The 24,769-nt window shown below is 42.1% G+C and overlaps 1 protein-coding gene across 9 annotated transcripts in view; it reads left to right on the top strand.

Moving 5' to 3' along the window:
* BBS9 (Bardet-Biedl syndrome 9) overlaps positions 1-24,769 on the top strand; it is a 455,972-nt gene that overhangs the window by 277,168 nt on the left and 154,035 nt on the right. For all 9 annotated transcript variants that reach the window (XM_048839046.2, XM_048839045.2, XM_048839047.2 and 6 more), the window contains one exon: positions 20,295-20,405. In XM_048839046.2, the coding sequence (XP_048695003.1) occupies positions 20,295-20,405 (111 nt within the window). The remainder of the gene's footprint in view (positions 1-20,294; positions 20,406-24,769) is intronic.

Below are 24,769 nucleotides of genomic sequence, written 5' to 3'. Positions count from 1 at the left end.
GGTGGGGCCCCCCAGAGCTGCTCAGCCACTGCACGGAGTGGATTCCAGAGGTCCCACTAACCGCAGTGGCGAGGAACCCCAAGCCCCAGCAGCAATCAGTGCTGAACCCACCTCCCCATTTTGTCAAGGATATTTTTAGTGAAAGTCAGGGACTGGTCATAGGCTTCTGTGAATTTTTGTTTATTTCCCGTGACCTGTCCATGACTTTTACTAAAAATATCTGTGACAAAATCTTAGCCTTACTGTTGTTTAGCCAAAGGAGTTCTGCTCTCTCTGACTTTCACTGACTGACTTTTCATATCCTCTTCTATTCACAACTTTGCTTTTCAACTTTAGTGGCAGAAATCCAGGCCAAAAACAAAGCAGTGGTCCCTACATTTCTCTAATGAAATAAAATTATTGTCATGTGTGAGCCAAATGGAAAACTGACATGAGGCCAAGACATTTTTTCTTGTTTTGTTATGATTGACAGTCCTATTAATTATTCAGCCAAGCAAGTGTCCTATATAGTATTGTTAGCCAAGATTTTTCAAAAGTGGCTAGTGATTTGGGGTGTGTAATCTGAAACATCTTAAAGGACCTTGATTTGCACACACTGTTGCACACCCCCCTTCTGAAAATCGGGCATCTTAAAGTGTCTCAAGTTGGGCTCCCAAATCTCTAGCCACTTTAGAAAGCCTTGACCTTGATCTTTTCAGACAAGAGAGGGTGGTTTAACTTGGTAATGTCACCAAATGAATTTACATCTACTAGTCCCAAAGAGATAAAGGATATGTAGGGAGAGCTCCATACAAGACAACCTGCACAGTTTGGTAAAGCAATCTCTGTTTTTATAATAAAATGCCAAGAATGAGACAAAGTGGCTTTTTGTATGGGGGGAACACAGGATTTACTGTACTGCTTCAACTTTTATAAAGTTGACAGCGCCTCTGTTGTACAAAAGAAAAATAAATTGAACAAATGACAGAGCAAGTAGAGTAAAGAGATGCTCTTTTCCAGCTATTTTCATGCCATATGTTCGTATAATTCATTTAATTCAGCTACTTGGTTTTCCAGGACTTGCTTTTAGCTCTTTGTTCAGGATTTTTTATTTTATTTTACTAACTGAAAGAAATAATGGACTGGAGCTATAAAACAGAAATCAGACCTTTGCTAAAACTGTCAAAATTTGCCTTTTTGAGATTGGAAGCTCTTTGGTGCAGATAACCTATACATCTGTACAGCACCTAGCACAATGGGGCACCGACCTCTCTGGGGCCTCTACGTGCTATTGCAATACATATGTTAAATAACAAGAAATGATGATGATGAATGTTTACTATCTTTCACAAAAATGTGCTTGTAATCAAAACTGTTTTCCTTCTCTAAAAACATAGTGTGTCACAGCAGAAATGATGCAAAAGGATGAAATTGTTCAGTCATGTGGTCTCAGTCTGAGTACTACCTATAAGATCAGTTAAAATCATCTATGAGATGGTAGCCAGAAGATCCTTTTTTAAATTGTCACTACAAAATAAAAAGGACTGCAAAAATTCAAGCCACGTTTGAATTTGGGGTTTATGGTGTGCAGAATGATTTCTGATACATTTTAGTATTTCTTCAGCAGAACATCTGATAATAAATTTGCCCCAAGTTCATGCCATCTTGCCTGCAGTACTCCAGTTAGTCAATCTGCACTTAGATTTTAGGCTGACTGAACATTCTATAGGCCCTAGCTACCATAACTTGCTCTTATTGGTTGAGACATTAACCCCTGATTTTTTAAAGGAGAAGATAATACCTTCTAAATGACACCACCACCAATAAAGTGGCTCTTCAATGACAAGTCTGGTTGGTGGAGGAAAGCTGCAAACAATCAAGTTACTAAACTCTGTGCAGTAGACACTTGAAATCCCATTCACACTAATATTTTTAAACCAGGTTAAAGAATTCACTATGGTTTAAATCTGGGTTGTATGGTTTATGTCCACAATGCACAGGTTTTAAATTGTGCTGCGTCTGTGTTACAGAACCATATTTAAATACTATCAGCGTGTGGAAGGGAATGATTGTGTCACATTAGTTAGTACATCTGACATTGGTATTGGAAGACTCGTAAAACTATTTCAAACCCTAGCTCTCTTTTCACTAGCATGAACATGGTTTCAAATCAGAAAGTAGCTTCCTGTGTGTCATGAGTCTATTGCTTTGAGAATTTTAGTGATGTCCCTTCCTATATATTGGTAACATTACTACTTCCTGCCAGTTTCTTCAATTCCACTCCCCTCAATGCCCAAAAATGAAAAATCATGCATGCTTTCCCTCCTGCTTGTGCATCACTTCAAAGAAACTAATCTGAGACACTTGCATCTGGATGACAAAGCCAATATTTTCACAGAACTGCAAAGTTTGCTGTTTAAAAAAACTGCAGTTTTGTAACACAAGATGGGCATTTTAACAAATCTGATTGACATAATTTTACTATTTATAATTTCTCACATTGCACAAAACTCACATCATTTAAAACAGTCCCACACTTTTTGAAAGTCTTGCTCTGTTTGTTAATCCTAGCAGCTCTTCTTTCACATGAGTCTAGCTACCACCATGTTTCATTCTGAATGTCAGCACATTTTCTGGTCATATTTTATTTTTCACTCACTGAGGGCTGAATTCTCCTCTCTGACATAGGGGGGAGAACTCCCATTAATTCAATGGGACTTCCAACCATTTATCAAAGGGACAAATTTGAGAGAAGATGATTTTTTAAAACTCTGCCTAAATACCAGTCCAAGTCGTCATGTATTACAGATGCTGTGTTCTTGAATAGAACATTGCCTTTCAGTCAAGCTTGCTGATGATCTGCAATATATTGAATCTTTTTGGTATTTTGAGTAGATGTATGAAACAAGCCTCTTTCAAACTCTCTTTATTTTTTACATAACTCAGCATATTGACCTGAGATGCAGAGTGAGCCACTGACCATTTCATATCAGGAAACAAGAGAAACTCTCTGTGTCCCTTTGGTCTGTCATAGAATACTGTAGACTGTTGTGCTGGCCCCTTAGTTCAGAATGAGATGTTTCAGAGGATGAACCTATTGGCCACTGCTACAGAAGCCTCCAAAGGACCAAGTTCATTCCAAGCAAAGAACTGAAAATCATTGCTCTTCAAAAATGACTAATTTGTAATTATGCCATTAAAAAAGGTACATATTTGCTACAGTTTGGCCTCAGTTAATGTAGAAGGCTGGTAATTTGAGGCTTTGGAGTTTTGTATAGTTTTATGGTAGAGAAATTAGCGATATATCATGTCTGATGATAGAAAACCAATGGAAACAGGGAAGGAAAAGAAAGTAAATTCACACTGACCATGTTTTCTTAGACCCCTTGAAAGCTTTTAAAATTAGTTCATGTCCTCGCACTTCAACATCTACACTATAGGGCTATTTTCTGACTTTGTCATACTTGCATGCAGATATCCTTTTCTTCCTCAGGTACAATCTGTGCAACCAGATGAGCATCTAACATACAACACATCCTGCCACATGCTATCAGGGACATTGAAAACGTGAGCGTATGCTGACCTGGGATGAGATTTTAAGAGTTATGTAAGTTCATCTTAACTGAGCATTAATTTAAATATATTGTCAGGCAGATTCCTTCTTCTCCCCCCAAGCCTGATCCATAGCACCTTGAAGTCAGTTGGAATCTTTCCTTTGACCTCAGTGGACTTTAGATCAGGCTCCAGAGGAGGACATATTTGACTTGCAAAATGTTACAGCTCTACCTTCTTTTATAACATGAGAAATTACACATCAAGATAAAGGATGAGAAGAAATGGGGTGAGGGGACCCTGCAGCAGCCCAGCCCCTGCAGGTGGGGCAGGGGACCCCAGAGCTCCCACTCACAACAGGTGGCAGGGTACCCCTCCCCCCCGCCCCGAGCTCCCTGCTGCCACAGATGGCGGGGGCCCCCTCAGAGCTGCTCAGCCACTGGACGGAGGGGATTCCAGGGCTCCCACTGACTGCAGTGGTGAGCCTTGTGAGTAGGGTGACCACCTGTCTCCAATTAGGTGGGACAGTCCCAAAATGTACATTTCTAGTCCCTGGCTGAATGACTCTGGGACAGCTCCTCCTCTTCTCCCTGCAGAGGCCCTGCCCCCTGGCCAGGGCAGAAGCCAGAGCTGGGCAGTAGTAAGTAAGTAGTAAGAGCCGCCCAGGAACAGGAATGCTGGGACAATTTTTATAGTGGGGGTGCTGAGAGCCTTTGAACCAAACTGCAAACCCTGTATATAATAGAAATCACTTAAAGCTGGGAGTGCGGCAGCATCCCTTGCAGAAGCACCTATAAGGTGGTGCTGCTATAAGGAACGTGGGCTGCTATAAGGAACCCCAGAGTCCTGGACCCTCCAACTTCCCTGTGCAGTGTGCCTCAGAGGGTGGGGACATGGGCCGGGCTCTGCTTTTGTGCCCCTGGCCCCCCACCTAGGGCAGGTGGAGAGTCCAGGGCTCCCCACAGCAGCCCGGGCTCCCTGGGTGGCTCTTATCACTGCCCAGCTCCAGCTTCCGGCCTGGTCAGGTGGCAGGGCCTCTGCAGGGGGAAGAGGAGGAGCACCGGGCAGGGCCACTGAGGGGGGCAGGGCTCCTGCATGTGTCCTGTTTTTGTATTTTGAAAAGCTGGTTGCCACAGAGGGCCTGATTGGCAGTGCTTCCAAGGTCCCTGATTGGTCCAGGCATACTACTAAAGCCTGTAGGGGACACTAGGACGTTGCCTGTACAATTAGGTGGATCCCCCAGCTGGCTGTTACAACAGATCAGGCTCCAACCTCCAACTGTGGCTCCGACACTTGGCTCTGGGTCCTGGTTTCTGACCCTTGGCTCTGGCACTACCCACTAGGCCTGATGACCCAAGCCCTGGCCTTGACAAGCTAGAAGAAAATATCCTCGCCACAATGTTGGGTCAAAAAGGAGCAATTAACACCACTCACCACCTGACGATAACCACAGCATACATGAAGGAGGTGGGTCATGTCTCCTGTGCGTAATCGGCCACCACGCAATTTGCCTCAACCTCCCACCCCACCATAAACGTCTCCCCCTTACTCTCACAGATATTGTGGAGCACACAGCAAGCAGCAATAACAATGGGAATGTTGGTTTCACTGAGGTCTAACCTAGTCAGTAAATTGTGCCAGCGAGCTTTTAAACCTCCAAATGTACATTCTACCACCATTCTGCACTTGCTCAGCCTATAGTTGAACTGCTCCTTCCTACTGTCCAGGCTGCCTGTGTACGGCTTCATGAGCCGTGGCGTTAAGGGGTAGGCTTGGTCCCCAAGGATAAATACAGGCATTTCAACATCCCCAACGGTAATTTTCTGGTCTGGGAAATAAGTTCCTTCCTGCAGCTGTTCAAACAGACCAGCGTGCCTGAAGATGCGAGTGTCATGCACCTTTCCCGGCCATCCCACGTTGATGTTGGCGAAACGTCCCTTGTGATCCACCAGTGCTTGCAGCACCATTAAAAAGTACCCCTTGCAGTTTACGTACTGGCTGCCAAGGTGGTCCGGTCTCAAGATAGGGATATGTGTTCCGTCTGTTGCCCCACCACAGTTAGCGAACCCCACTGCAACAACGCCATCAGCTATGACCTGCACATTTCCCAGAGTCACTATCCTTGATAGCAGCAGCTCAGTGATTGCATTGGCTACTTGGATCACAGCAGCCCCCACAGTAGATTTACTCACTCCAGTAAATTGATTCCTGACTGACTATTAGCGTTCCGGCGTTGCAAGCTTCCAGAGGGCTATTGCCACTTGCTTCTCAACTGTGAGGGCTGCTCTCATCTTGGTATTCTTGTGCTTCAGGGCAGGGGAAAGCAAGTCACAAAGTTCCATGAAAGTGGCCTTACTCATGCGAAAGTTTCGCAGCCACTGGGAATCATCCCAGACCTGCAACACTGTGTGGTCCCACCAGTCTGTGCTTTTTTCCCGGGCCCAGAATCGGTGTTCCACAGCAGGAACCTGCCCCATTACCACCATGATGGTCCAAATTGCCAGGGCCTGTGCTTTGAGAGAAGTCTGTGTCCATGTTCTCATCGCTATTGTGATCACGCTGTTGTCGCCTCCTCGCCTGCTTTTGCAGGTTCTGCACATACTGCAGGATAATGCGCAAGGTGTTTACAATGCTCATAACAGCAGCAGTGAGCTGAGCAGGCTCTATGCTTGCTGTGGTATGTCGTCTGCAGGGGAGCAGAGTTGTAGCGGAAGCGGTGGATGACTACGGATGCCACGAGAATAGATATTTATACAGAATGATGCGAGGTGGATTCATGGCACCAGGAGAGCAGAGTTGCAGTGGAAGTGGTGGATGACGACAGTTAGCAGTCCTACTACACCGTCTGCTGACAGCAGTATGGTGTCTACATGCAAAAAAGGCACAAAACGATTGTCTGCCGTTGCTTTCACGGAGGGAGGGGCGACTGACGACGTACCCAAAACCACCTGCGACAATGTTTTTGCCCCATCAGGCACTGGGAGCTCAACCCAGAATTCCAACGGGCAGCAGAGACTGTGGGAACTGTGGGATAACTACCTGCAGTGCAATGCTCCAAAAGTCAACTCTAGCCACGGTACTGTGGACACACTTCGCTGACTTAATGCGCTTAGTGGGGAGGCATACAATCAAGTGTATAAAATCACATCCTAAAAATTGACTTCTATAAATTCGACCTATTTTTTAGTGTAGACATACCCTTACAGAAACTTTTATCCACCCCTTCATACTCTCAGCCCACCAAATACCCCATCAAACATGCCCAAAAAGTCACCAAATTCTGGCTATTTCAGGCCAAATTAACATATGAATCTGTTCTTGTGTAGTGATCTGAATAGCATGATTTGGCATTGTGTGCTTCCCTAATTTAGCAGCCATACTGTTTGTCCCTTGACACTGATGCAATGCAAAGTAGACTATGCGTAATCAGATTCTAAGTGAGATGGAAGTACATGTTAATAGTTCTAGTAGAATTTAGAAGTCATGAATTTAGACTTTCTGCAAGTGTTGTCTTTCTAGTGCAGCATGCAAGGGAGGACATATAAGTATGCTGAGAAGCCAAGTGATGATGATGATATAAATCAGAAGAAAAAAGAAAAAGCTGCCATCCCCTGAATTTTTTATGGTGAAAAGTCTTGTAGGAAGAAGTGATGCAGCATTTGATTCTCACATTGAGAAGAAGTAATATTTTGTATACTGTTTGAGACGACAGTAGAAGCAGTATAGAGATGGATGCTAGAAAGGAAATTTCTGAATTATTGTTAAGACTTCTGGTTTTGAGGGTGGGGGTTATTTTCATTTTGGGGTATTTATTTTAAGCAATTTTTGAGCTTTATGTAGATTTTCGATAATAATCTTGGTTTTTCAGGGCTTTCTATTTGTATATACTATGACGAGTAATTGCTTTGTAATATTCCTTAGTGCGCTTTAACATAATAACAAAAAGCAATATATTAAAGCACACTAGGAAATCTTTATTGCACACTAGCAGGGTTTACACAGACTAATTAATGTGCTTTAGAAATCACACCTCCATAATGTAGAAAATCCCCTAGATACAAGTAACCATTACCAGAGTTTTTCGAGTGTATATTGGTTATATTTGTTTTGTATTGGACATGTTTGATCAGTGTCTTTCGGTTAAAACAGAAAATTAGAAGCCCTAATTTACTATGTGTGTGTATTAGCCAGCCATTTTTGTAGTGCAGCTAGCCAGCAAAATTGTGTGTGCATGCTCTCTCTTTATATATATATATACACACACACACACATATCATATATATATATATATATACACACACACACACATACGTGTGTGTGTGTGTGTGTGTATGTGTATATATATATAGTGTACATATACTACAAAAAGCTAGACCTTCATGGTATAAAAGTTATTATGGAAGACTACTAAAAAAGTTGACCTTTCCCTTGTTCCCCCCACCTAGCCCCCCCAAAATACAGCCATCAAGTATGGTTTACATAGTTGAATGAGCAAAGTTATCCCCTGAAAATCCGTTATCATTGAATTTGCTGGCAGTAATATTCTATTACTTCTTTTTCCATAGTATTTCACATTTACGAAACAAGCCCTACACATTTATGCTAAATACAAAATATAGTTGGGGGAGAAGGCACTCTAAAAATAAAGGTGGAGGGCCTGAGTCCCAGACCACAACAAAAACTGGGTGTTTGTGTCAGACAGTGCACTCTGAAGGATACTGTGAGAGCTTTATGCTGGCATTTGTCAAGAGTTATTGTCTGAGCTGATATTCCCCTTGACAAGGCCTCATTGTAAACTGATTTTTCATGCCATTACACAAAGAAAGGTGGGACTCTTCCCAAAGTCCTGCACAACTAAGAAATATTTACCTTCCCCAGCTCAGACCAGAATACAAAGAACTTATTTTCCAAGCAGTGCATGATTGTCAGGTGAATGCATTGTTGGATGAAACAACAGACTTATGTGGCTGAAGGGAGCTATCATTATTCATCCTTTTTTCAGAGCTAGTAAGAAACTTCTTTTGCTAGATATTGAATGGCTAGGTAGATTAAAATTATTCCACTCTCAGTGATGCTTTACTAAGGGTACTACAGAAAGTTGATTTTGAGAGAGTTTTTTGCATGATGTCCCATAACGCTTCTTTAATGAAAACAACTGTTAGATCAGTTTTTAGTGGCATTTCCCAATGCCATTCCTATTACTTGCATACCACATGCACTCAACCTCTTCCTAGAAAAATGCCCAAGAGGATTTGACGACTTAAACAGCATATGTGCTGTCATAAGAGAGTTTTCTGCCAAAATCCCCTGCACTGTTACAGGTTGAGGCAACTTATGAATTCAAAAGAAGTCATTGTACCCAAAATACATCTGCACATCATACAAACTTGCCAGGCTCTCGCATGATGGATGTAGATTATCTTCCCACTATCCAACCTCAACAGTCATGCAGGTGAGACTGGGAGCAAGGGGTCAATTTCCCATCATGCAAGTTTCTCCATCCCATAATGTCATCTATATCTCTTAATTTCTCTTTTTAAAAAAACTGCATGAACCCGCATGGCCCTCCTTGCTGCCTGCCATATTTGACAAAAGCATGGAGCCTGCACACTTCTGCACTATTTTCATGAGCATTGCAATCACAGAATGTACAATCCTCTGATACAGCCAAATCAGCAGGGAATATGACAATTTTTGTGGAGGCCAGATTGCTGTGGAACATAGCAAGAACCAAGTCAAAGTTGTTGGTATCATTTATGGAGCAGCTACAGATCATGGAGCACCACTTCTGGGTCTGAGAAATGAGCACTGACTGTTCGGGTCGCATCATAATGCAGGCTTGGGATGACGAGCAGTGTCTGCAGCACTTCTGGATTCACAAGGCCACATTCCTGGATCTGTGTGCCAGGCTCACCCCAGCCCTCTGGTATTAAGACACCAGAATGAGAACTGCACTGATAGTAGAGAAGCAAGTAGCGATTGCACTGTGGAAACTTGCGACACCAGATTGCTACGGGTTAGTGGGAAATCATTTTGGAGTTGGAAAATTCACTGTGGGGGCCATTGTCATGCAAGTGCTCAGGGCCATTAATGGTCTCCTGCTACACAGGACTGTGACTCTAGGCAATATGCAGGACATAGTGAATGGATCTGAAGCAGTGGGGTTCCCGAACTATAGTGGAGCGATATATAGCACTCATATCTCTATTTTGGCACCAGTCAACCTGGCCACATAGTGCATAAACAGATGGTTATTTTTCTATGGTTATGCAAGCTTTGGTGGATCACTGCGGATGCTTCACTAACATCAGTATTGACTAGTCAGGGAAGGTGCATGGCGCTTGCATCTTTAAGAACACAGGACTGTTCAGAACATTGCAAGCGGGGACTTTCTTTCCCAACTGGTGGGTTGCCATTGGTGGTGTTGAAATGCCAGTGGTGATCCTGAAGGACTCAGCCTACCTCTTGCCCCTCTGGCTAATGAAGCTGCATGCTGGCCAGCTCGAGAGCACGAAGGAAAGATTCAGCTACCGGCTTGGAAGTTGAATCTGTTTTTGATGGTATGAAGAGATGCTGGCATTGTTTACTCACAAGGGTGGATCTAAGTGGAAAAAAAAATCCTGATGGTTATAGCCGCCTCCTGTGTCCTGAATAACATCTGTGGAGCAAAGGGAGGAAAGTTGCCGCCGGGATAGAGGGTGGAGGTGGAGATGCTCTCTGCTGAATTTGAACAGCCAGACACAAGGGCTGTTAGAAGAGCTCAACCCAGTGGCGTAGCCAGGTGGAGAAAATAGGGGGAGCGGAGATAAAAAAAAGGCGCCACCCACTAGTACTCACCCGGCAGCGCTCCGGGTCTTCGGCGGCGGGTCCTTCACTCGCTCCGGTCTTTGGCAGCACTGAAGGACAACCTCCCCGCCACCACAATGCCACCAAAGACCAGAGTGAGTGAAGGACCCGACGCCAAAGTACTGCCAAAGACCCGGAGCGCTGCCTGACCCGCTGCCCAAGACCCGGAGCGCTGCCGGGGAGTAAAAATTTAAAAGGCGCCAAAGAATTAAAAAGGTGCCACTTCTGCTTGATGGGGGAAGCGGCCGCTGCCCCCCAGCTATGCTACTGGCTCAACCCTGAGCTATATGGCTCAGGAAGGCTTTGGAAGAGTACTTTAACAGCAAGCCACAGTAATGTGGTGTGGTGGACTGTGCTCTACCTGGCTCTGCAGTTTGGGGGGCATTAGGAATTGTGTGGTGTTTGGTGTACATCTATAAATATAACGCTGTCAATGCATGTATTAATTTTGTGGTGCTTGCTATACATTTATAATTATTACCCTGTGTTTGTCACTGATCCTATGAGTTGTGTCACACTGTGCAAAACCAAGTGGGTGCTTTCAGTACCGCTATGCACTCTGCAGCATATGTTGTGAACTAATAAAGATGAATTATTTTTCAAAGAATAGAATTTTTTTTGAGTAACAAAATCAGTCCAAAGAAAAATCTGTGCAATTTAAAAGCAAATACATTTAAAACTTACTAAATTAATGAAACTGTAGTTAATAAGGGGAAGAAACATTCATGTCCATTTTAGCTACACATGTAACAACTGTGGCTCTCTCAGGTCAGTGTATGTGAAGCTGAAATTGTACTTATTGGCCCCTGGTGTGAAGGGATAGAGATGTGGCCTCCGGTGCCATGTGAAATGTAGGGGTGATGGTGTAAGGAGGTACTGAAATGGAGTTCTCCATAGACTGCAAAGGGAGATGAGCCCATGACTGTTGAATCTGTAGGTCCACAAGAGTCTGCAGCATCTGTATTTGATGCCAGAGAAGCCCCATTATGTCTTGATGCATCTCCCTCTCCTCTTCCTGTTGGTACTCTTGCAGGGGTGCTGGAACAATTTGTATGGTGGGGGTGCTGAGAGCCATTGAACCAAGCTGTAAACCCTGCATATGATGGAAACCACTTCAAGCCAGTTCCAGCACCTATGTATTCTTGGGCCCTTCTCCTGTCCACTCTTTCCTTTTCCAGGCTGTCTACAATATTCAACCTCCAGGCCATTTGCTCACGGTCTGATGCAGCACTGGCTTGCAGGACCTCATTGAACAGATCATCTTGAGTCCTCTTCTTTCTCCTCCTCATCTGGGTCAGGCATTCTGCAGCTGTGGAGAGGAAATCCCTCAAGGCTTCAATGGCAGCAGCTACAGATAAAACACACACAGGTACCATTGTCAGTATAGTCAGAACAGTAAGCGAAACTTAAGATTCAGAACTCCCTTCCCTAAAGTTTTGAACAAGACGTGCTTATTGACACTTCTGCTCTTCAGAGCCAGCCGTGGTGAGTATGACCCAGGAGAGGTTAGGGAAGTGAGGAGGCAATTGCTTGGTTACATGAATCTATGAGTACAGGGCAATGGCAATGAGTAATGGCACCATGTTTCAGCTGCTCCTGGTTTTCCAAAGTCACCTGGGCCCTTATGCTGCTAGACTGTTTACTGCAATAGTGTCTGCTGAAGTTCTCGCTGACTGGCATGGGAAAGTGTCCTACAGTGGAGGACGAAATAAGGCTGCTGTCCCTAGAAACTTTGAGAGAGAATTGCAGAGTACCTCCTTGAAAGTGTATTGAAATCTGTAAGGAGGACTCAAAGGACATAAACAAACTGGTCCACATGGCCTTACCAGCCCCCACCTAACTCTGCAGTGGATTGAAAAGAGATAATGCTATATCTTTTAATATGAGTAAACCAAGGAAAAGTTGATAGAGGTGTCCTGTTAAGTTGGAGGCATCCTTAGTACATCACTGCAATGGGAAATACACTGATACACTTACCTGAGACTCCATCCCCTGAATCAGGCTTGCCCATGCTTGACTGCCATGACTGATTGGACTGCAGTGGAGTCTCAAAGGTCTTGGCTCGTAACATAGTGGGATCCCCCGGTCGCATGTCAAGTATTGTATGCAACTCATTGTAAAAGTGGCAGGTCTGCATCTTGGCAACGGATTGCCTGTTGTCCTCCCTGACGTTCTGATATGCCTGCTGCAGCTTCTTAGCTTTCACATGGCACTGCTGCTGATCCCTGTTGTACCCCTTCTCCTGCATTCCCCCATGCAACCGGCTTGTAGACGTCCACTTTTCTATGGCTGGTCCATAGCTGTATCCCCACAGCCACATCTTCCCATAGGCCCAGGAGAGCCCAATATCTCCTGTCTGCGCCAGGCCAGAGCGCGTCTGGAGCGTGTAGCCAGCATAGTTAGCTGGGTAGTTGCACACAACAATGAAGAGCTGCTAGATGTGCTTGCCAAGGTGGATAGTCAGAAAAGGGCATTTCAAAAATTTGGGGGGTTTTAAAGGGTGTGGAAGGGCTTCAGGTCTATGTGACTGGGCAGTGGAGTTCACATTTGTGTCCAGAGTGGTCAATGTCAGGCATTGTGGGACAGCTGCTGGAGGACTGTTAGGGTCAATCTAGCTAACACAGTCTCACACTGAATTGACATCAGTACATTGACCATGGATCAGTGCTTGCTTACACCAGTGGGAGTCAAATTTAAGTGTAGACACGTGCACAACTAGGTCGATGCAAGGCAGCTTACATCAACCTGACTTGGTAGTTTAGACCAGGCCTCAGTTTTCTACAGAACAATCTACCAAAACTACTAGTACAGGCTACGTTAATCAGTGAACAAACCAGCGAAACAAGGAAACAGCAGAACCATTTCACAGTGTATTCCCAACTGGAGATGTGTTTAGATTGTCCACAGTAATTTAGGACTATATATTTAACTCTGCAGAATGTTTTAATTGCACAAAAATTAGAAACATTTTCCATGAATCATTTGGGAACAGTGGAAAAAACATTAATTTGTCTGAATTTGGTTTGTTCTGCAGTACTTAACTGATTAATCAGCTATTCCATTAGCATTTCCCTCACTGAAACTTGATGAGAAGACCATTTTCCATTAGGCAGATGTAAAACTATCTTTAAATAAATAAAAATCTTTTTGCAAAAGCTTCCCATGCTTTTTCTGTTTCTTTACAATTGCAAAGAGACTATGCTGAAAAGGGGAAATCTCTAGAGTGAACAATCTGTTCTCTTCTGCTCCCCAAACAGTATGCAACTGGAGTGACCATTATGAACCCTTTAATGCATCAATGGCACCTAGACTATAACACTATTGAAAACTGCAGTTTCTTTGCACTTTGAGAAGGATTACTGTTTTGCAGGCAGGCCTACAAGTAATTGAATATGAAATTGCCCAGAACTTTGGGAGTTCTTCTGTGAAATAGATTTGCTATTCAGTTTATCTCCAGTGGTGTTCATAGAAAGGAAAGATCTGCTTTTTACAGAGCTTTTGCCTCATGTGCTGGCCTTCTTGCCACTGAGACTGAATGTGTAACATTTTTTTTCTCCCTTCTGTAAGAACTCTTGTAAGAGTTAATCTCAGAAGGAGAATTCAGAAGAGAAGTAAGAGTGGAAATGGAAACCTCCAGAAAAGAGATTTGATTCTGACTTTGTCTGTTTTGGGGAGTTTAATAGCTATGTGAAAATTTAAAATAATAGAACATGTCCAAATATCAAAGATCGTTCTTCTGTGCTGTGAAGAGGAGATCTAGCTGGAGGATAATAGACTGCACTTTTTGTTGATGAAGGTTTAGATATTGATCAACTGGAAAAGAAAGAGGAAACACAAATAGTCATTCCTGCCAAGCTCCTTTATTTTCTACAGCTGTTTACTACTTTTGTTTTCCTGTTTTTGAGCTTTAAGAACCATATTAACGTGTAAAAACATTGTGATAGGATCCCGTAGCAAAACTATCAGTACTTCAATTAAAGAAAAAATAGATATCATATGTTTAGGTTTCCTTGGGGGCGGGGGGGGGGTCTCTTTCCAACTAAATGTGTTACAAAAACAGATGTAGTGAAAATAAACAAGAGCGGTCTCATTTCCTTCAGTGAAGAAAGCTCACAATTACTTGGCCGTAACATCGTACCCTAACAAACAATTTTGCTGACCACAGTTTGCGTGCCCAAAGTGCTGGATTTATCACAACTGATAAAAGATCTGAGGTGTCAGACAAGAATTCAGCTGCACAGAAAAGGGGGAAGAGTGGGTCATAATGCAATAACATATTCTAGGTGCTGTTCTTGCCAACAGTTAATGGGGAAATTCATTTCATAAAGCACTGTTTATAGACTGACATCTGGAGAACTTCTCAACCTGGATCACTTCCAATCTGTGAGATTTATATGCTGTTCTTGCTTTTTTGGTAAATAGCTCACTTTTCTGCTTGATATAATTTACTTAAATAATTATCAATGGATGTGAATGATTATGCTACTATGATTTTTTTCAGTCCTTGGGATGGATAAAAGTTCATAATAGTAGGTTGCTAAAATAGATGATCAGTGGGAACCCCTGAAACAACATGCACTCACAACGCAGGGACACACAGAAACATGACAATTTAAAGATAACTCTCTGAATGTAAAGATTAAGATCTATCAGATTTAAACGTGTTGACTAGCACTCATGCAGTCCGAAGGTGTGAAGGACTTGGAGGTGTAATGATATTTTCAGTTTGGTGATATTTGCCCTGTGGAGTGAAAAATGTTTCCAAAGAGTAAAAACTGAATCAAGTGCAGTTTAATCCGTATATTCACCACCGTGCATGCGGGGCCTGATCTAGCTCTCTTTCAGGTCAGTTGAATGACTACCATGGCCTTCAGTGAAATTTAGAGCAGGACCGTTTCCATTTTGAAATGCAGAGACACACACCATACGTTAATAATTCTGTCCTGTGTGAGTGGAGGTATAGACATGTAGCTTCTAGGTGGATTTACTCTGCTTGTGGTAAGAACAATATATGTTACATGAAAAATTTATCCAATCAAATCTGTAAATAATCCAAGGATTTGGTTCCACAGCATAGCAGCATTACACATTCAGTCTTTAATAAAGACCCCTGTTAACTAGTGTTAATGAGTTAAATCCCTACTTTAAAAAATGTGTTTTATGAATAAAATTGTATTCCTTTTAGCACATGTATACATAAAAATGAAGTATTTTTTTGACACAGGATTGACATTGGGTAAAATTTTCAAAAGCATTTAAGTCTCATTTTCAGAAGTGATTTTAGGTACTTAGGAGCCTAATCCTATGTATTGTCAATTAGATTTAGACTCATAAATGCCTAAATTGCTTTTGAAAATGAGACATAGGTTCCTACGCTATGTAGGCACTTCTGAAAATTTTCCCAGTAACCATATAGCAGTACACGTTTCCCTCCTGTCTCCAGGAAATACAAAGGGACTGATCCTGCTGCCATTAAAGCCAACAGCAAAATCCATCTTGGTTTTTACAGGGATGGGATAAGGCCCATAGTAAGGATGCATATAACAAGCAAAGTACAGCTATCTAATACGCAAACCATTAGATATTTTTTACAGAGAGCGTTAGTGCCAAAATCAGTAGAAATTGAATCCATATGGTAGGGAGGCAGGATAAACCATAGAGAAACAAAAGAAAGTCAGTTTATAGTATGTATGCATTCAGACTGGGATTTTCACAGGTGGCTAAGGGAGACAGGAGCCCAGCTACCATTGAATTTCAATGGGACTTTCTTAGTTGCTTGAAAATGCCAGCATCATATGTCAGAACACACTTGTTAATACGGGGTCTTTTATAACGTATCTAAAACATTGAAACAAAATTAATATTTACCAGGGTGGACACCTCTCCTTTCTTGAAGGTGTCCATGGCAGACAGAAAGCCATGTATTCTTGTGGAGTTCAGTGGTTCTGGAAATGTGGAGCACCATAGTATTCTACAGAAGATCTCTTTTATGTGTTAAGAAAAATTTGATCTCTTATTGTGTGATATGGTGGGTGTCGCACTCCCCCTCCCCTGGTACTTGGCCACCCCAGGAATTGCTCCTCTTTTAGTGTCCACTCTGTATAATTTATTCCCCTTCACCAACACCTGCACAGTGCAACACACCAGTCTTATTCCCTGTGAACTTCAGGCCCTGTTCATCAGGGCCCTGTGAGGAAAAGAGATCTGTCTTCCTTGGGATGGCCTTCAGCGTGGGCACAGTTAGCACTATCCTCCCACATCCTGATGCTTTGTTCCTGCTTTTTTATCAAGCTCATCAGCTGATGGGCCAGTTAGTTCCTTAACTCACCTAGCTTCCTTGTCTGTTTAGCTACTTCTTCCCTATTTCCTCAATCAGCCGTTGCTGGGAAAACTAATGGAGGCTACTGTGATCAGAGTGCTGACCCATTTATTAGACCTGAGCACTCTAACATACTGAAGAACGAAATTCTCAATTTTTTCCCCCATCTTGCCTCTTCCTTCCTTCAGTGATGCCAACCTCAGTGCATCTGTCATTTCATTCTTCTGAGAAATCTGAGGTATAATTCTCTACCCTTCCTGATGCACAAGTTTCACACTTTGTCTTCATTCAAATCCCTACTGAAAATTCACTTCTTTCATGAGCTGAGCAAATTGTAAACCTCACTAATATAATGCCTATAATGCCACCATCATCGCAGTGTGTGGAGAAAAATTTCAGAGTTAGTGGCATCTCCCTCTTTTGTGGTGTCTGATCTTTAACTTAAATGCTCCTTAGTTCAAGGATCAGGGGTAAAATCCAGCCTTACTGAAGTAAATAGCAAAACTTCCATTGACTTCAGTGAGACCAGGATTTCACCCCCATGTTTTTGTTTGTGTCTTGTACAGCTGTGATCAGCGTCTACACTTACAATATTGTAATAATGTCTTGTTTTTATAAAACAGCAGGTAAAGTGACCCAACATAAATACTGGTATACTTACAAATTGTTGAAGAGTAGGGAATATATTGAATTTGTGTTGTAAATGAGGCTGATAGTATGTTTTCCAGTTCTTTCAGAGCTGGTTTGCTTTGTGTGTAACCTATGCAGTCCCTCAGATTAAATGGTGAAATTCCATTTCTCACTGTTCTCTATCAGAAAAGTAAGGTAATGGAAAAAATGAATTTTGCTTTTAGTGCTGGTACATTTTGACAATATCAGTTGACAAGTAAATCTTAACAAACCTTTGACATCAAAACCAAGAGCAGGAAGTCCCGCTTCCTTCCAACCAATAGCATGGGGTGCCTAAGGGCAAATAGACATTTTCCGACTCTGATTCAGTTACCATCAACTGGAAAATAGTGCTAATGACTAATGAAATAGTTTGGCATCAAAAGCCATTAATTCTCAAGGCCACATAACCTATAGAGTTTCAGTTTTTAGAGCAAACTTTTCAAAGTTCTTTTGTCTCCAGAAACCCAATATGCACTAATGGGTTATATGATTTTTCACTCATAATCTCAATGTTTAATACATGATACCACTCTCAGGTTGTTATTTGTATTGATCTTGAATGATTTATCATGTGTTTACAAATTAGTGTTTAACAGGATAGATTTCATCTGAGGAACAAAAATTACAAGTATCCTAATTTGAATGTTAGAGGAATAGTTTCTGCTGTAGCTCACGAAAGTTTATGCTCAAATAAATTGGTTAGTTTCTAAGGTGCCACAAGTACTCCTTTTCTTTTTGCGAATACAGACTAACACGGCTGTTACTCTGAAACCTTCTAATTCTTTGAGTCATATAGTTTACATTTTACAGTCAGAGTTTGCAGATGGGATTAGATGTGCTGGAGATTAACAAATACTTTATTTTCATTGGATGGATGGATGTATATTTATATTTAACAATGTGTTATTCGGTAGCAATGTATTGCAATATATTAACATATCATAGTGTTCGTATTTCCTGTTATCAGATTTGCTATCCACCACAAAACAAAAGGTGGGAGGTTTTAGGAATCTCTGCTTGTGCTAATACCTCTCTTTTCACATTAGGTTTACCACCAGCACCCAAACCTCCTCCCTGAACTGAAAGGATAGGAGATTCAGCCACCTCTGAAACTATTTATTGAGTCCATGACACATCACAAATCGGCTGGCAGGGCATATTTGGGGTAGAGTAGCTCATGCCTTCTCCTGTTCCTGAAAACCAAAAATGCTGGGTCAGGTTTTCCAGTGGTGTAAATCAGCATGGCTTTATTGCACTCAACAGAGCCATCTTGATTTACACCAACTGATATTACCGATCTTCACTGTGTTAAAAAGCAGGGGTCTCCAAGTTGCTGGAGAGGCTGGTTCTTGTGCCAGGCAGTATGCTCTCCAATGCCACTGGGCTGGCATATTTAATTTTTGCAAATGCTTTATTCTTTTATTTTGCAATGAGAGAGATGCTATATTGCCACAAATCAGGTATCCCATTCATGGGGCATGGAATAAAACATTTCTTTTCACAACAGTGGAAATGTATCATATACAGTAAGTATCTTTGTTGTTTTGAGTTAGGAGTTAATATGATGCTTTAAAAAATGCACACTTTCAGTAGACAATAAAGGATGATTTTTCAACACCAGGCGAAGAGGTTTGTTTGCTTGCTAGTGGTGATCTCGGGAGGGCACTAATTTTCCACTCAGAGAGTGTATTGTACATTTATTGATCCCTCAAAGCACTTAAGCAAAAGCTTAACTTTAAGCTGGTGACCATATGCTTGCAGTTAAGCACAAAGCCTTTCATGGACTTTTGATCAAGTGTTTGACTTGAAGCTGCTGAGCAAAATGAGAGGCCTGCACAGCTGCATTAAAAGAGAAAATGCATAAAATATTCATCGCTTCTGCCCTGAGAAAAGTTTAAGACCACCATCTCTGAGCTGGGGTAAAAACCCAGTAACTTCATAAGTTCTTCCTTTCTTCCAGATCTACAGGGGTAATGGAAGCTGCTCATGTAGCTTTCTACTGAAAACAACAAACAGCATGTTCAACACTCATGCTGTATGCTATCTTATTAGCTATGCACATACTCACCTTCTCTCTGCTCTTGGTCCATCTTTATAATCAAGGACATGGTGTTGAAATGTAAAAGGATAGTGCTTGCTGTGTGTGATATCATGTGTGCATCCAGTGCTTTGTGATGATGCATGGGTGTTCATTTCTGTTTTAGCCACACACATCCTGCAAGGAAATGTGAAATGTGGAAGTATATTTCTCCCATAGTCCTATTTCCATTGCTCTGCCCCTCCTCCCTTCAGCTTGTGGTGTCTCCTTCTCCTTTGTTTTCTGGCTTTCTTCAAGTCTGCCTAAAGAAGAGACAAGTGTGAGCCTGCAGAGAAATTATGTCAGCCTATCCTGGGATCACTTCTGACTTCAAGCATCCCTCATGGCAGTATGGTGCTGGGCAGTGCTATGTGTCTTAGTGCTACAGTAGAAAGTATTGAAAATCAGTGTGTATAATCACACATCCAAAAAATATCATCCCGAGACAGCCTTGATTGCAAACTAATGGTCTTTGCAGGCTTTGCTCACTGTAGAATTTTATTACTATACCAGTTTCCAGCGATGTGATACTTGACACAATTCCTCCTAAGACCTATTTCTATCCTTTGTATAAAGTGAGTTTTATTTATGCTATAAGTTTAAAACATTCCTTACATGGCACAAAGTAAAGTAAAGTGAGGAATCACCAAGGCATAATCAATATACTAAACAGAATGGTGGTAGCTCGTTTTCTATTCAAAGTATTTTTCACCCAGGGTTAAACTGCAGACCATTCCAATTTTATACATTCTTTGGGACTCTTGCCACTTTGTTTATTATCTCTTATTCTTGTTCATGCTCTGGTTGCCTGTGCACCACATGAAGGTATTCTATTCTATTTTCAACTAGGTGGTTGTACTCCCATCCAAGAATCTGACCTGGAGGAAAGGACAGGTGTACAGGATTCCACAACAATGTTTACCAACCACAGGCACCTCACAAAGCAGAAATCCAAAACTGGTAAGAGAAGGAAAATTACTCACTTGTATTTCGAATACAGAACAAATCTAACTCATACTTTGTGTCTGCAGGAAAAGGAGTAATTGACTGAGGTGTTTCCAGTTATGTTTTTTAAGTTTCTGGTTAGTAAATGAACAGCACTTTTCTAGAAATACTTTTAATTTTTTCCTGGTTCAATCAAATCTGATAATTTTATGGAGTCCAATAATTCTTCAGATTTTTTTTGCTTCAGAACTGCTGGCAATAGAGTAGAGACTTCTAGCTGAGGTGAATAACTTCCCCTGAATTGAAAAGATCTGGTGCTACAACACGATATGTATGAGGTAGCTGAGGACTTTAAACCTGACCTCCTTTCTGAAAGTTGAAGGTTAGGTAGAAATGCAGGTTAGGATATTTCAGTTTAATTAAGGTTTTTATTGTTGGGACGTAGTGCCAATTGATTAAACTTTGGTCATTACTTACTGTTTGTGGGAAGACTTCCTAGAATTTCAGAAAAAATATTATATTGGATATAAAATATATTGCATACAGTGATACATTTTCTTAACTTATTTTGAGAGTAAGAATGGTAAACAAATGCATTGTAGTTTAATAAAGTGCCCCATAAGATGCTTTCCATTTTATTTACTAAATTATGTTCCTGTTAAGTGGCGTATTTCTCATGATCAGTCATTCTAAACATAGGAGATCCTAAACGTGATTTGTTAATTATTGTATTTATTTTCAGGTTTCTCTAAAATATAATCAACTCTTTTTAATGAATTATTTTATGTGTAGTTTTAAAACAAGGTAAAATTTACTTCATCAGAAAGATAATACTGAGAGATCTGCTTAGAATGGGGATTTTTAAAGTGGGACAAACATGTCAGCATTCTTTTAGTATACACATATGTATGGTATCTAATTAAAATGTGTACTGGTCATTCATACTTTTCTCCACAGCATTGTATTGAAAGTTGAATGTTAGAATTAAATAAATTTACATTCATACCACCAGGATGGTGTCATGGCACAAATCTAAATGGATGATGAAGGCGGGGAAGAAGAATGGCAAGTGCACTCAGGAGTTGAAAGGCTAAGACCTGGTCTGTACTCAAGACAGGTCAACATAGCTATGGCGCTCAGGCATGTGGAAAATTCACACCTCCTGAGCACTGCAGTTAAGCCGACCTAACCCCCAGCGTAGACGCAGCCAGGTTGATGGAAGAAATAGTTCGTAGTTATTGCTGCTTGGGGAGGTGGATTGCGTACGGTGAAAACCCCTGTCCACAACTGTGGGAACCATGTGCGCTACGGCGGCATCACTGCCGTGCTGTAGCTGTGCCACTGCAGCACCCGTAGCGTAGACCTAGCCTAAATGGCGATACGTGGATAGATACTGTGACAGGGTTGGGACTCACCCCTGCGGCACCTCCTGCTGGCACATTTGGAAATTAGCTCTGTCCTCTGCAGGGCAGCTTCTGCTGGCGGTGTCCCATCCGTCCCTTGCCCTGGTGGCGTCCGGACCTGCGTTGCTCCTCACTCGGCGGCGTCCTCTTCAGGACACTGCCCTCCGGCAGTGCCCCCAAGTCCACACTCACCCCCTTCCAGGGGAGGGTTAACAGCAGTCTTTCCAGTTCGCTCCTGCCGCAGTGGCCCACCACAACCCCTCAAGTCTAGCCCCGCTGTTTGTGGGCCGGTGGCAGTCTGTCACGGCCACCCTTCCATGGCCAGCTGCTGTACAAGGAGGAAGGGGAGGACCCAAGCCCGCCCACTACTTTGGGTTCCGACCCAGGGACCCTCTAGTGGCAACTTCCCTGCCCTCCTTCTCTCCCCTTGTCTAACTGTCCCTGGGCCACTTCCCCTCTGGCCCTTCACACCCTCTAGGCCCTTTCTATCAGGGCCCACAGTCTGGCAGGTATTAGGCTGGAGCCCTTCTATGCTCCCCCAAGCCTGCCCAGCACTGCTGTGTCCGAGGTGCCTGTTTCCTGCTCAATAGACAGACCTTTCCCCATGAAGGTCTGGGACAGACTCACTGCCTCTTGTCTGGGCAGCCTTTATATAGGGCCTAGTCTGGCCCTGATTGGCTGCCTCTTGCTCAGCCCTGATTGGCTCCCCGCAGGCCCTCTCTGATTGGCTGCCTGTCTGTGCACCTGTTCTGGCCTGTGATAGCCCAATGTGGCCTTTTATAGATATTTATAAAATCCTTGTGCGGTTAACAGAAATTAACAGGTGAATTATGTGTGCAAAATAATATTTGTGTGCACAAAATGTATCCTTACAAATGCATGATTTGTTTGTCTGACCAACAACTGTTTTGTTCACAAATGTGTATTTTGCATAAACAGTTACCCCGTGGTAAGCAGAGTTTAAGGGCTATTTTTTACCTTAAAATGTTTTAATTGGAAAACTTGTAATAATAGACAGGGAGGGAAGATGCAACAATATATAATATGATAAAAGTGAAAGATACAATGGGAGGAGTCCTGCATGTAGGTCAGCTAATAACTACATAATGTTAATTTTATTTAACATGCGGAGAACAGGATGACGTTACATGGTTCTGTAGAGAGCAATACAGCTCACGCATAACATAATTGCTTTGACAAAACCAAGGTAAGTAAGAAGAGGAACATGGAAAATATAGAATTCATTTGATCAGGGGGACCACGTGGATGAAATAAGCAAAGGCTGACCCAGACTGGTCTGGATTTGGTAAGATACATTTAGGTGGCTATTTTTTTTTAATTTAGCCCTCCATGTCTATAAATAATTAAGTCTTATGCAGTATACTGCAGCAAAATTTGTCCATATGTAACTGAACTCCAGAATTCTGAACTTCAGAATAACAATCTACTATGAAAAGGACAACAACAAAAAAACCTGTAGAAGGCTTAATGTACTGATTTTCCCTATTGACTTCAGGGCATAAGACAAAAAGATACTGTCAGGGTTGACAGACACTCAGTTTAACCTGTGTTATGTTTTTAACTGTCCTTCTGATCTGAAATATATCAGTTCTCCAGAACAAAGTCTGCAACCCCAGTAAAATTCCACCTTCACTGTTAGGAGACTACAACAAACTCAGGACATGTGCCAGGCTCTCCCTTCTCTCTGTTGTTGGTCCATCCTTGTGATCAAGGACATGGTGTTGAAATGTAAAAGGATAAGCAGGACGAACTCAAAATGCCAGTAAATAAAAACAACTGGGACATAGTTGGCATCACAGAGCATCGGTGGGATAATATGCATGATTGGAATATTGGTATAGAAGAGACCAGCTTGCTCAGGAAGGACAGGCAGGGGAAAAAGGGAGGAGATGTTGCCTTATATATTAAAAATGTATACACTTGGACCGAGGTTGAGATGGAAATAAGAAACAGACTTGTTGAAAGTCTCTGGGTAAGGATAAAAGGGGTAAAACCAAGGATGATGTTATGGTAGGGGTCTACTATAGACCACCTAACCAGAAAGTATAGGTGGATGAAGCTTTTTTTAAACAACTAACAAAACCATCCAATGCACAGGACTTGGTGGTGATGGGGGACTTCAACTACTCAGACATCTGTTGGGAAATTAACACAGCAGGGCACGGATTATCCAACAAGTTCTTGGAATGTATTGGAGACAGTTTCTTATTTCAGAAGGTGGAGAAAGCTACTATCGGAGAGGCTGTTCTAGATTTGATTTTGACAAATAGGGGGGAACTGGTTGAGAATTTGAAAGTGGAAGGCAGATTGGGTGAAAATGATCATGAAATGGTAGAGTTCATGATTCTAAGGAATGGTAGGAGGGAGAACAGCAAAATAAAGACAATGGATTTCAAGAAGGCAGACTTTAGCAAACTCAGGGAATTGGTAGGTAAGAACCCATGGGAAGTAAGTCTAAGGGGAAAACAATTGAAGACAGTTGGCAGTTTTTCAAAGAGACATTATTACGGGCACAAGAGCAAACTATCCCACTGCATAGGAAAGATAGGAAGTATGGCAAGAGACCACCCTGGCTTAATGAGGAGATCTTCAGTGATCTAAAAATCAAAAAAGAGTCCTACAAAAAGTGGAAGCTAGGTTAAATTACAAAGGATGAATATAAACAAATACTACAAGTATGTAGGGACAAAATTAGAAAGGCCAAAACACAAAACAAGATCAAACTAGCTAGAGACACAAAGGGTAACAAGAAATTATTCTAAAAATACATTAGAAGCAAGAGGAAGACCAAGGACACGGTAGGCCCATTACTCAGTGAGGGGAGAAAAACAATAACAGAAAATGGGGAAATGGCAGAGGTGCTTAATGACTTCTTTGTTTCAGTTTTTACCAAGAAGGTTGATGGTGATTGGACATCTAACACAGTGAATGCCAGTGAAAATGAGATAGGATCAG

Source organism: Caretta caretta, chromosome 2, assembly GCF_965140235.1.
Source record: "Caretta caretta isolate rCarCar2 chromosome 2, rCarCar1.hap1, whole genome shotgun sequence".
NCBI classification, from domain to species: domain Eukaryota; kingdom Metazoa; phylum Chordata; order Testudines; family Cheloniidae; genus Caretta; species Caretta caretta.
This window is presented reverse-complemented; position numbering and strand designations above follow the sequence as displayed.